Raw genomic sequence first — 13301 nt, forward strand, 5'->3', positions numbered from 1 at the left:
TAATATTAGTTAAGAGACTTCTGTAGTTAAATAAATTGCTTCTTTTTAGATGTACTGGAATGGTTAGCTTGCTGCCTTTGCAGTCATGAAGCTCAGAATACTTGAACACTAATCCTGTCAGTCCTTTCCATGCTATCCATAGCCCAGGGCAATTAGTTTAACTTTTGTGTTTTAATTTCCTCGTCTGCAAAAAGAACACTAGAAGCATTATTCCCATTAACTTTTTATTACCATAATTAGTTTCTTCCATGATTTGTTACTAGTAGCAAAGCATTCTGCTGTTACATGTCAGTCTTCCTGGCTAAAAACTGTACATGTGGTAATCTTTTACTGATCCTGGGTGTTTTTAATTTTTAACACTAGTATTTTTCACACACCTTGGATTTTGCAACTTCTAGTAATTAGCACAAAATTGTGTTTTAAAAATAATCTTTAAATATTGTGCAGCTTGCTTGCTTCTGCCTGGATGTCATGTTCTGCATGCAATTCTGATTTCAAGTTATGAAGGTGAAGCAACATAGGTTAATTAATATGAAGTTCTCTGCTAATTTAGTTCGGTTTGGAAAGGTTTTAGAAAAAAAAAGATAAGAGAATTGATAATCCTAAAACTTGAATTTTAAACATCACTGGCTGAAAATGTAAGCTATTGTAAAATATTGTTATTACAGGCAAAATGCCAGCCCCTGAGCAGACCCCAGTGGTGGAGGAGGGGCTGCCACAGACAACACAGGAAGCTTCCACAGGCCCAGGCATGGAACCAGAGACCACTGCCACTACCATTTTGGCTTCTGTAAAGGAACAGGTACATTCCTTATTTTCAGAAATTCAGTATAGATTGTGAGTTAACCATTGTCTCTTATTGCACTGCTGGTAAAAAAGTCATTGTTACTAAACATAATTCCTTCTATATTAGCATTAGTATAGTGTATTTTGTATAGCAGAATGTTAGAATCTGAATATATAAGGTTCATTTTAATTGCGCTGAACAGAGCATCATTATGGTATTCTGTGGAATGTATGCACTGTTGTCGTAAATCAGACTTGAAATGCAGGTGTATCGTCAAAAAAAGAAAAGCTAGTATAGAACTGATGCAACGTTCGGAACCAGTCTGTTCTGTGCCTTCTGCAAAGTTGCGTACAGTATTATAGAAATTCATGCATAAAGATTTGGTATGATTAATTGTATTTTGTTAAAGAATGGGGTTTAAACTTTGAGTTTGGCTTCAGTTATCAATACCAAGGTATTTGAAATCTGCAGCACATTCACAGACATGTATCTCAGTCTCTATAAGGAAAATTGTTTGAAATCAATTTCAGCCTTAGTTTGTAAAGACAGTTCAAGATGAAAAAAAAATTGCAGTTTTACAAAGAAACATTATAACTAAAGATTGTGTGTTTGATTTTGTGTTTTGTTTGTTTTTAAAAAACACAAGAGAGAAGTGAGTTTGGCTTTCCTTGTCTAGAAATACTGATGGTATTGACTTAATATGTAAATGTAACATCTGAATTTCAGAATAAATCTGCTATCTTGGTTTCAGAACTTCTTTTAAGATAAAGCAGTTTTTAATTCACGATATTAACTATGAATGCAAACACTTGATGTATTAGTAATCATATGTTGTTTCATATTACGATTTTTTTTTTTGAAGGTGAGAACTAGATTACATCATCTTTGTATGAACAGATTTCGTAGCCATAGAGTCTTCATTCTTAAATAAAATTTTTCTGCAAGATGATGAAATTTGGGACATTATTTTTGTGCCTTAATGAATAATTTCAGAAGTATTTCAAGATGACAATATCAACCTTAATAATTTCTTAGTGATATTAAAATTAATATTGAATCCTTCCCAGGTGAAGAATATTAACAATGCTGGAGGCTGTCAAGATATGAGTACTCAGTTGAGTTACAGTGTTCTTAAGTCATTTCTTGTTCTCTGAGACATTAGTTTGCCTTGTGCCATTGTAGCTTATCTCACAAATGTCAATTAGAACTCATTTACTTAAAATCACCGCAAATGTACTTTAAGTTGGTTCATTTTATTTGCAGTTTACAAAGCACGTGTTTGTAATGTTAGCTTAGTTGATGAGAAGTACTGCAATAAATGACAGTGCTGTAATTGCTGGTGATCGCCAGCCAGTAACCCTACTGCTGTGATTACTGCCTGAATTACTTTTGTGCAGCTTTGATGTTATAGTGATTGCTTAAACTGAACATACAATTACAAGAGTATTGTTTATAATAGGTAGATACAGAAGTATATAGTAGAAAGGTGTTTGTTAGCATTCCTTTTCCTACCCAAGAAATGTTTTTACTTTTTTATCTTGGAGAAAAAATGATAATGGAATATTTCCTCATTTTAAAAAGGAAGCTAAAACATTTTCCCCTTTCCATTCATAAAAAGACTATTAAATATGTGCACCATTAAGTAACTCAAGTCTGATGAAAGGAAAAAATAAAATGAAAGTTGTGTTTAATGGTTAGTGAAACACAAACTTCAAGACTGTAGCCTAACTTTAATGTATAGACCCATTAGAATGAATATGAAGATGAAGATGGTGTAAATTGTATTACACTCTTGAAAGTGATGATGTGAAGTAATTGAGAGCTAAGCTATTGCTTTCTGATATTTTTTTCTGTTGCTAATAATTAGGGACACTGACATGTTCAACACCCTTCCTGTATGGCAGGAAGCCCAGAACAGAATATTTTTCCAGTGCAGTTATTTACTTTATTAAGCTTGAACAGAAACTGTTATGCTGTTTGCTGTGGCCTAACTTCCTTTTGTACAGGAATCTCTCTCTATTTGTAAAATAGAGTTGCCACACCTTAACTTAGTTACTTCAGAAACACTTACTACAGTGGAAACACAATTCAGAGGAGCCTTTACTATTACCAGTCAGATTGTGCAAGATTTTATCTTACTAAAAACTTTTAAAACTGCTACAATGGCTCTGAATTGGATAAATTTATTGAATGACTTTTTTAATCTTTTGACAGTGGTGACGTAGATATGATTATATAAAGTTGCATCAGTTTGTCAATGAATTTACAAGCCACTTTAAATAAAACTCTACATTTATTTCTTTTTCCTAGGACCACAAATCAGTTTAAAGCAACATTTTTTTACCAAACTAGAGGATGTCCTCTGAAGTCTGAATGTCCTCTCATAGAGACAAAGTTTTCAGAGAGCTGTGTAAATTCCCCTTGATAGTATTTTAGGAAAGAAGCATTTCAGTTCACTTTTAGTGTTATGAAATAATATGTGCAGAACAAGTGTAATCTGTGAAGACATTTAAATTATTACAGTTTTGTGCTTTTCTGAAAGTTCAAGTGTTGTTTTAATGTGAAAACATATCCCTAATTAGTATAAATAATGACACTACCACCACAACCACCACTGGCTCTCATTGGGGTAGAGGAAATAGTTCTTTAACCAGGTTGAGTTATTCTGTTTGCAGGTGCATTACTGGATATACTTTTGGATTAAAATCTAGAGGAGGACTGACTTACTGGTATAGGTTGTATCTCTAGTACAGGAATTCCTTTTTGAATGCAGGGAAATCCTAAGGCTAATTGTAAGAAAGCAGGAACAGATTTTGGTCTCTTTTCTTTTTAGTGGATTTGACAGTGGGTTGTAGTTTTGGGATTTGTTATTTTCTGAAGGGTTTGGCTGGTGATTGTTTTCCATGTGTTTGTTTTGGAGGTAGTTTGTTTGCGGGGTTGGGTGGGAGAGAGTGTCCAAAGTATGTATCTCACTTCTGAAATGTTACAAAGTTTCCATGCTGTAATAGAAAGAAGTATCTTGGGAAAAGCTGAAACAGGTTGTAAGTAAAACTAAAGCATTACAATGTATGTATCTGTATTTCTGAATCCTAGCGATTATTGGAATAAAAGTTTAGTTGAGTTCTGTAGGATGTCTCTTACCCATACTAAAAGTTTATCAAGCATTTTAATAGTAAAATAACAAGTTGTTAAAAATTATAGGGACATCATCATGGCATTAACTTTTTTTGGGGGTTGGAATGTAGGGGCAGCTAGTTGCCAGGAACTCCAGATAGATTGCTGGAATTGTTCCTACTTTACCATGTGGGAGCCATAAGCTACTGAATTGGGAGTGGATTGCTGCTGAACTGGCAAGATTAAATGGGATCATTTGGAATTGTGAATTTCCTGCTTAGCATGTTAGTTTTCCTTTTCAGTGATTGGGCTGAAGGAAAAGGTCTCACAGGAAAAACTGCCCTTCAGTCCAGTTTTCAAAAGTAACACGAATATACTGGGTTTAATTTCTTTGCTAAGAGAGAAGCACTTGCACCAGTGGCAGGATTTGGTTGGGGTTTTTTTTTTAGTTTCTTTGTTCTGTGAACAGTTGTTCTTGACACCTAAAGATGGACCACTTTTCACCTTTTCTTTTGTAGATCGGTGACAATAGAGTAGGAATGACTGGATATGCTTTCAGGTGAATCCTCATAAATCTTTTGGGTTTTCCTAAGTGTTTTCCTGGAAGTATTCACTTCTGCTCAACACTTCAGCAAAATCTTTTCCTATTGTGTAACTGTATTGAACCATAGCATATACTCAGAAAGGGTGCTCTTCGCTTTTTCTCCTTCTTTGTGCCTTAAGTAGCCAAATTCTTCACATAGTTCTTGATGTTTTTTATAGGGTTTGTGGAGCGAGAGGTGAGGTTTAAAGGCTGGGGGAGAGGGAATGCAAAACATGAAATTTTTCAGATGGAAATTAAGGAAATTATTGAATTATTAAGTATTATTAAGAATTGTTATTTAAACATAAATTATGTTTAAAGATTACTTTAAAAACACCTTTACTAGAATTACAGTATTTTAGTACTAAGTTTGGGAAGTTTCTTTTCCAATTCAAGTTATTAGTGCTTTATATCAAGTACTCAGTAATCCAACTCTGTAGGCACATAGTTTCAACAAGATGCCTGAGAAAAAACTTATTAAATGCACTTTCAGTAATGAGGCACAAACATAGAACAGTCTTACTCTGAAATGCTGATTTGCATGCATCTAGTGATCGGTTAGGTAAATAAATGTGTGTAATTTCTGAAATGAAGACTACACTCTTTATTAAATAGACTTTCAAGCTTTAAACAAAAGTCCTTGTCACCATTTTTCGAATCACTGGAGAAACTGTTTTGTGGGTCTTTTTTTCTAAGTCTTTTTATATTGTATTCAATTGCTCAGGTTGTTCTTCCCCATTTAATCCCAGAACTTTGAAGTTTACTGCTTCTGCTGTTTACGAGAATTACCAGTTTTAGTGGATCAAGTCTGAGAAGTTCAGTTCCCAAGGCTCTTATTCTAGGACAAAATCTATACCATTCGTGTCTCAGATGAAGCTAATAACTCATTTCCTTAATTGAAATTGTGTACTCCTTAACTCATACGAAGGTCTAGAAATTAATTTTTTCTTTCTAGTGGGTACTGTTAGGCTTCTGAGGAGAAACTCTCCTTGAAAAAGCCTCTCCACAAGTGAGTACCCCTGAAGTATACTGCAGTATTTATGTCTTTTGTAAGACTTCTATGCTAGATTACCAGCCTATCTACTCCATAGCAGCTGAGCTCAAATCGCCAGCTGCCATTACAGTTCACTTAGCTTCAGCACCAATTTAATAAAACCTTGCATTGTAACAAACATTTTCCGAGGAGGATGCTGCCCAGATATGGTCAGCAAATACCTCAGTTGGCTTTCCTTCTTTCTACCATTGACAAAGAGTCAGCTTTCTACGAATTGCTTGAATTCTGATCCCTCATCAGCTAGAACAGCACTAAACTGCTTTACCAGAATAGTGAACAATGCAGGCGTAAAAGTATTAAGGGCTTTAATGGTCTACTGCTGTTGAATACAGAGTAAGTGTGATCAGCTAATAATTGTAGCAGTGTCATTCCACATCCTGTAATCTGTGATTCTCTTTACCCTGTCTGATTTTTTATCTTTTGTCTTCTGTTTTGGAAGATACTGAGATACTGAAAGCCTGCAATCGCAGTTGTGTGCGTAAGTAAACTTTATTTTTACAGAAAATTTTAAGGTTGATCTAATGTGGTTTCTTAAAAGTACAGGGTTTTTTCCTCAGTAGTTTCTGATAGAGAGTTAAATATTAGGTCACTACAGTACAATATTCATGCTGGAGAGAAACACAGTTACTCATGTGGTTTTCTGTAGTCAGTTGCTTGATCTAGCTCTGAATTAGAGCAAGCAGAAAAAAAAGTAGAGCTCTGCATAGATTAATGCAGGAGGTTAATGTGAAGAAGGTATAAATTTAGTTTTGTTTGTCCTTTTCGCTGTTGCACATTTGTATAATAAAAGCGTCCAGAATGTAATTGCCTTTTGTTTAGCACTGTTTCAACATTCATAGGTGATGGGGATTATGTGGCTCTGCACTGTGTGTTGCGGTCAAATAAGAAATAGTAAGTGCAAAGTAAAAGTATTCCTTTCGAATGTAGGCTATGGTTTCTTAGATCATCAGCTCAGACCATTGGAAGAGGCTGAACTGAATTGTTCAGCGGGCAACATTGTTATGATTAGTTCAGCTTACAGTTACCTTCTTAATAGTTCATGAAGACAGTGATATTTGGCAATTGAAGCAACTTAGCATATTCCAGTGTAACTACAACTTCAAATAACATCCAATCCTAGCTCTGTCTTCTACCACAGCAACCACTGAGAACTGGTGGAAGCCAAGAAGCTGCAAGAGATGCATCTCTCCATTAATAGCATCATCCCTCTCGGATGTCCCCACTGTCTGATCCTAGTCTGACTAGCCAGGCATGTATCATTCAGAAAGAGTTTGTGAGTTGTCTTCACTGCTTGTGCCATTGCTGCTGATTCTTGTGTAACTGTCACCAGGAAACCTTCAGTTTGTCAGCTGGACCACTCTTTAAAGTTTTAAGTTATCTCTGTTTTGCCAGAGGTTTTCAAATCACAACAGGAAGGAAAGAAAGTAATTTTTAGTTTCCAGCATTTTGAGCATAGACTCCTTATTGTCATCATTGTTACTGAGGGAGAAAAGTTCCTCCTTAATAGAAATGGTAATGTTGGATCTCTGTAATGGGATGAAGATAGAAGGCATGGAAGTGCCCCTCAACCTTCTTTTGTGACCCAAAGCCTGCAACAAGAGAATGGCAGTGTTTAGGAAGTGTCATACAAGTTACATTCTCATTGCTTACCTCTTTTCAAAGATTTGCTGTTAATAGCCTAACACACTGTGATGGCAGTTTGCACTTGCCAGGGAGCCACAAGCCTGTCAGAATTACTCTGCTATCAAATGGAAGGAGTATTTTGTTTTCAGGGTTAGTATAACTTGTCTCATCTGTAACTTGCAACAGTGAAGACCTTGAAGTATCTTCTTTAGTGAGATCCCAACATCAGTGCAGATGAATTGCCACTTGACATGCAGAGCTTGCCAAGTAAGAGCTGTTGTCGATCACCTGGGGTATACACTACCATGCTGACACCCCATGTGGGGTTTGACCCTCTTCCAGAACACAGATCTAAAATTTCATGTGTTTTGGTTTTCACTCATGGAAGCTTGTCTGCCTGCAGTCTGTATAATTGCCTTTCCAGAGCAAGTTGTTTTCTTCTTTCTTTAACCATATATATGCTTCCTGTTCCTTAAATGTAATCATATTTAAAGCTGGCAATTTTATACAGCTTTGTGTTAAGAAGTATGGTCTGTGGTTTTGCAGTGGAATTTAGTTCATGAATATAAAACCTGTAGTTTTATAAGGTGATTAAGTAGTTACTGCTAAACAGAATAATAGAATTATAGGGCTTTTTTTCCCTCTTGATGTATATTGGATAATTTTGGATAAAAGTAGCTCTGGCCAAGGCATTGTAGTGTGTATGTTTTGGAAGATTTGGTTGGTCCATTTGATGCAGTACAGCAGCAGATTCTGTAATCTACCTCTATAATTTTAGCATGTTCTTACCACAGAGATGTTCCTTCTGCAAATGAAAACAAGCTTATTAATTGTTTTGACTCCTGCCATGTCATTTTGTCACAAGCCAGTACTATAAAAATCAGCTAATTGTGCTTTTTGCCTAGGGTAGCAGCTTCTCTGTTGCTAGCAGCCAGCACTGTGTGAGAGCATCCTGCGTGAGGACCATGCCCTGCCACTGCTTGCAGAGGAGCTGGCTAGAGAAACAAATTCAGATAGATTCCTGAGATAAGTAGTGTACTGTCTGATAGATAAACATGGTGGTGGCAGGTATTTGTTCAGAGTCATGTAAAATGTCATTGTAAGGAAGCATAAACTAAGAAGGTGATCAGTGCACTTACTCGGAATTGATTAGGACTTAGTTTTCTATAAAAATCAGATGATTTAGACTAAGAGGAAAAAAAAAGGGCTTAGAATATGAGGATTCCAGCTGTAAAGAAGATGGTACTTCTAAAATTATCCCTCTTGCATATTTATGCAGGTATTTAAGACATACCAACTACAGCTGCAGATACCAAATTCAGGAGACATAAAAATCAGCACTCATTGTTTCAGAAAACAAGTAAACTTTGCTACTGCACTGGAACCACAGGCTGGACATGTACGAACACTGCTCAGACTATAAAATGGAGCAGAATTTCTTTCTATTTTGCTTGTGCTTGCAAAAATACATTGGATTTTCCTAACCATTAGAACGATTTAAAAATGGCAAATCAGTTGCATGTCTTTTATACCTTTGCAGTTCAGTGCACTCTGATTTTTTTTTTTTTTTGTCAGCACCAAAATATAAAGTTATGAAGAATATTGTAAATAGACAGCTGAAGGTGTTGGTCCAAAATCAGCAGTACAGGTACCTGAGAAGTGGCCAGACTCAGCTTGGTGTTTTTTCCTCTTATTTCTACTTGGCACAGTTTTTCTGATAGAATACCAGTGAGTTTTGCTTTCTGAACATAATGTAAACAAATAAAGTAAAAATTATTGCTACATTGTCCATTTGTGGCATTCACCTCTTTTACCACCAAGTAAACTAGGAGTACACTTCTGTTTAACTGGCTTTTGATTTTTGCTTTATGGGAGAAAAAATAGTTTGGTTTTTTTTTTTACTTTAATGGACAATTTGTTATTTTGGTTGTACAACTACCTATACCAGTTTTATATTGCAATTTTTTTTGTTTTTTAAAGAAAAATTGTATGAGAACTCTGGGCACGCCATGCAACAGTCCAATACTAAATACAAATCTCTTTGCATCATCCTGCCGGTCAAAACCAAACTCTGTAATTTTCAAGATAGGGCTTACACTTGTATGTTTAAGAGATTATATATCAAGTTAGAAAGTGAATTATCAGCAGAAAAAGAGTTCTTCCATTTTCCTACCATGATTCTTTCAGTTAACTGAAGTTAATTTAGCTTTTTAAAGTTAAATTTTTCCTTCAATTTTTCTTTGTAAGAAAGACAGTGTAAGACTTTTTACCAGTGCCTGAAGTGACAGGACAAGGGGCAACGGTTTTAAACTCAAAGAGGGCAGATTTAGGTTGGATGTAAGGAATAAGGTGTTTTACAATGACTGAACAGAGCACCTGAAGAAGCTATGGCTGCCCCACTCCTCCCAGTGTTCAAGGCCAGGTTGGGTGGGGCTTTGAGCAGCCTGGTGTAGTGGAAGGTGTTCCTGCCTGAGGCAGGGGGTTGGAACTAAATGATTTTTAAGGTGCCTTCCAACCCAAACCATCCTATAATTTGCAATCTCTCCAGGCCTTTTCTTTTTTTTTCAGCTGCCTTAAATCCTCAAAAATCTGAGGTGATTATTGGAATTGGATGGACCTTTAGTTTCCAGATGAAGAATTTTGGATATATTGAGAAGTGTGGAAAGGAAATTGTACACCCATTACGCTATATAAAGAAAGTATACTGTGAAATGAGAAGAATACAGCATAACTTTCACTTTCTAGATTTTATCTTGATCTCTTTTCTGTGCTGAAGAAAAAAAAAATAGTGTTTCCTATAGTTGTTACACTCCTGTAACATTGCATTGGTCATTCTTCTAATTTCACTGGTGCTTTTTTGTCTTCTAAGCCTGTAATTGTTTTACACTTACAAAACATAGACCTATTGATTTTTCTGATAATCTCAATTACCCAGTTCATCTCTTAAACACCGTTAGGACAGAAGTGTATGACAAATCAGTTTAAAAGATGTGATCGTGTAGATGCAAGCTTGGTGGACAAGCATGGATTTTATTTTCCCTCTTTGATCTGTTTCTGTTGTTATATGCTCCTTTTTAATTGATTCATTTTATGTAAATGGGCTTTCTAAACATTGTCAACCTTTTTGTAGGATTTGGTAATTTACTATAATTTTTTTCCTTTTGGAACGCAAAATGGCAGAAGTTGCCTAGTGATAACATTTGCCTTATCAAATGCCTTCCTCCAGGAATACATGTGAGCTGGTGTAAAGACTGTGAGAGTGCAGGAGAAAGAAGCAAAGGGAGGAGAGAGCTCAGGAGAATGCATATTCATAGTGTATATCAAGAGTATGTTTTCTAGATAATGATACTTTCATTAATGCCTCTGCCTGTAATAGGGATTGGTTGAATGAAAGCAAATAATGCCTAGCATATGTTTTATTTTATTTATCTAATTAGAAGATCGGTAAATAACAATAGGCAACTTGAGTCTTGTGGTAACATTCTTAGTTTGTGTCAATGACATTGCTATTTAAATATTGATGTAAAAGTAAGAAACAGGAAACAGCTTTAAGGATAGGGTAAGCTTTTTTTTTTTTCTGCAAACAACCTGTGCAATGCTGATTATTTTACAGATTTATATTTGTTACATGCTTTATAGAATCATACAATAGTCAGGGTTGAAAAGGAACTTGAGATCACCCAGCTCCAACCCCCCTGCCATGGGCAGGGACACCTCACACTAAACCATCTCACCCAAGGCTCTGTCCAGCCTGGCCTTGAACACCACCAGGGATGGAGCATTCGCAGCTTCCCTGGGCAACCCATTCCAGTGCCTCACCCCCTTACAGTAAAGAACTTCTTCCTTATACCCAATCTAAACTTCCCCTGTTTAAGTTTTAACCCATTACCCCTTGTCCTATCACTACAGTCCCTAATGAAGAGTCCTTCTCCAGCCCCCTTCAGATACTTGGAAAGCTGCTATGAGGTCTCCATGCAGCCTTCTTTTCTCCAGGCTGAACAGCCCCAGCTTTCTCAGCCTGTCTTCGTAAGGGAGGTGCTCCAGTCCCCTGATCATCCTCGTGGCCCTCCTCTGGACTTGTTCCAATAGTTCCATGTCCTTTTTATGTTGAGGACACCGGAACTACACACAATACTCCAGGTGAGGTCTCACAAGAGCAGAGTAGAGGGGCAGGATCACCTCCTTCGACCTGCTGGTCATGCAGCCTTCTATGAGCAAGTAACTAGGTGGATGGATGATGGTAGAGCGGTAGATGTGGTTTTTCTTGATTTCAGTAAGGCATTTGATACTGTCTCCCACAGCATCCTCATAGATAAGCTAAGGAAGTGTGGGCTTGATGATCAGGTAGTGAGGTGGATCAAGAAGTGGTTGGAAGGAAGAAGGCAGAGAGTTGTGGTCAATGGGGCAGAATCTAGCTGGAGGTCTGTGACTAGTGGAGTCCCTCAGGGGTCGGTGCTGGGACCAGTGCTGTTTAATATTTGCATCAACGACCTGGATGAGGGAACTGAATGTACCCTCAGCAAGTTTGCTGATGATACTAAACTGGGAGGAGTGGCTGACACACCAGAGGGCTGTGTTGCCATTCAGCAAGACCTGGACAGGCTGGAGAGTTGGGCGGAGAGGAACTTGATGAAATTCAACAAGGGCAAGTGTAGAGTCTTGGTCTGGGGAAGAACAACCCCATGTACCAGTACAGGTTGGGGGCTGACCTGCTGGACAGTAGTGAAGGGGAAAGGGACCTGGGGGTCCTGGTGGATAGGAGGATGACCATGAGCCAGCAATGTGCCCTTGTGGCCAAGAAGGCCAATGGCATCCTAGGGTGCATTAGAAAGGGTGTGGTTAGTAGGTCAAGAGAGGTTCTCCCCCCCCTCTACTCTGCCTTGGTGAGGCCACATCTGGAATATTGTGTCCAGTTCTGGGCCCCACAGTTCAAGAAGGACAGGGAATTGCTTGAAAGAGTCCAGCACAGAGCTACAAAGATGATTAAGGGAATGGAACATCTCTCTTATGAGGAGAGGCTGAGGGAGCTGGGACTCTAGCTTGGGGAAGAGGAGACTGAGGGGTGACCTCATCAATGTTTACAAATATGTAAAGGGTGAGTGTCAGGATGATGGAGCTAGGTTTTTTTCAGTGATGTCCAGTGATAGGACAAGGGGCAATGGGTGTAAACTGGAGCATAGGAGGTTCCATGTGAACATCAGGAAAAATTTCTTTACTGTGAGAGTGACAGAGCACTGGAACAGGTTGCCCAGGGGGTTGTGGAGTCTCCTATGTTGGAGATATTCAAGGCCCGCCGGGACAAGTTCCTGTGTGATGTACTCTAGGTTACCCTGCTCTTGCAGGAGGGTTGGACTAGATGATCTTTTGAGGTCCCTTCCAACCCTTAGGATTCTGTGATTCTGTGATTTCCTTCAAAACTTACAGAGCTTCTGTGTCTGAATATTGTGTTGAAAATCACCATTTTCCACTAGCATGTTAATGACTGGCTGGTAAATCAGCTTTTACATGGATGTATAATGTATATTCAGACTTAGAACTGGATAATAAATTCTTGTGTATAAAATTCTTTTTTTGCTTACTGCATCTTTTAGTATTTTCTCTCCAAGAGCCAGACTGTCCAGATGAATTGAGTGGGTGCCTATATATTCCTTGGTATAACATGGAACTGAATCATGTTAAGACGTGGTATTGAACTGTGATGATTGGGTCTCTGCTGCTGGACGCAGTAGTGTCGTACAAGCCTGATATTATCCGTACTTTCTAGTCCGTGTGCAGGTCAATAAGATTTGCCATGGTTTGCAGGTCATCAGATCTGTGAGTCTTTTTATATCAGGTCTCTGGATTAAAAGGATTTAGCTTTAGAATTCTGCCTTAAAGCAGGTTTTAATAAAATCCAAGTTTAAGATGGATGTCCTAAAATGCTCTTTCATGTCTGAGCATTGACTGTGCTAAGCTTTTCTGATGCTGAAGCTTGATGGTAAATGCCAACCTACTGGTAGCGGGGGCTAGGAGGAAGCAGGGGACCGCATCTTCCTCCTGCTGCTCCTTTGGTGTGCATATTAATTTTTAGCAGAACTGCAGCACATTCTGTTCTGCTGAACTTCTCTTAGTAGAGCAATAGTAGACAAATGCAGTCTGTG

General features: G+C 37.8%; 1 protein-coding gene across 3 annotated transcripts in view; it reads left to right on the forward strand.

Annotated features, from left to right (window-relative positions):
* Positions 1-666: 666 nt before the first annotated feature.
* Positions 667-13301, forward strand: part of PKP4 (plakophilin 4) — a 63422-nt gene continuing 50787 nt past the window's right edge. Inside the window, exon 1 of one of the 3 annotated variants that reach the window (XM_057415607.1) lies at positions 667-802. Coding sequence is in view for 2 of the 3 variants with exons in the window: in XM_057415608.1 (XP_057271591.1) it covers positions 674-802 (129 nt within the window). In the remaining variant the exon portion in view is untranslated. The remainder of the gene's footprint in view (positions 803-13301) is intronic. The other 2 variants (XM_057415608.1, XM_057415606.1) reach the window with 2 other exon arrangements.

This window comes from Pezoporus wallicus, unplaced genomic scaffold (genome assembly GCF_028554395.1).
Source record: "Pezoporus wallicus isolate ANWC-B61680 ecotype Strahan unplaced genomic scaffold, APGP_CSIRO_Pwel_v1 contig_736, whole genome shotgun sequence".
NCBI lineage: Eukaryota > Metazoa > Chordata > Aves > Psittaciformes > Psittacidae > Pezoporus > Pezoporus wallicus.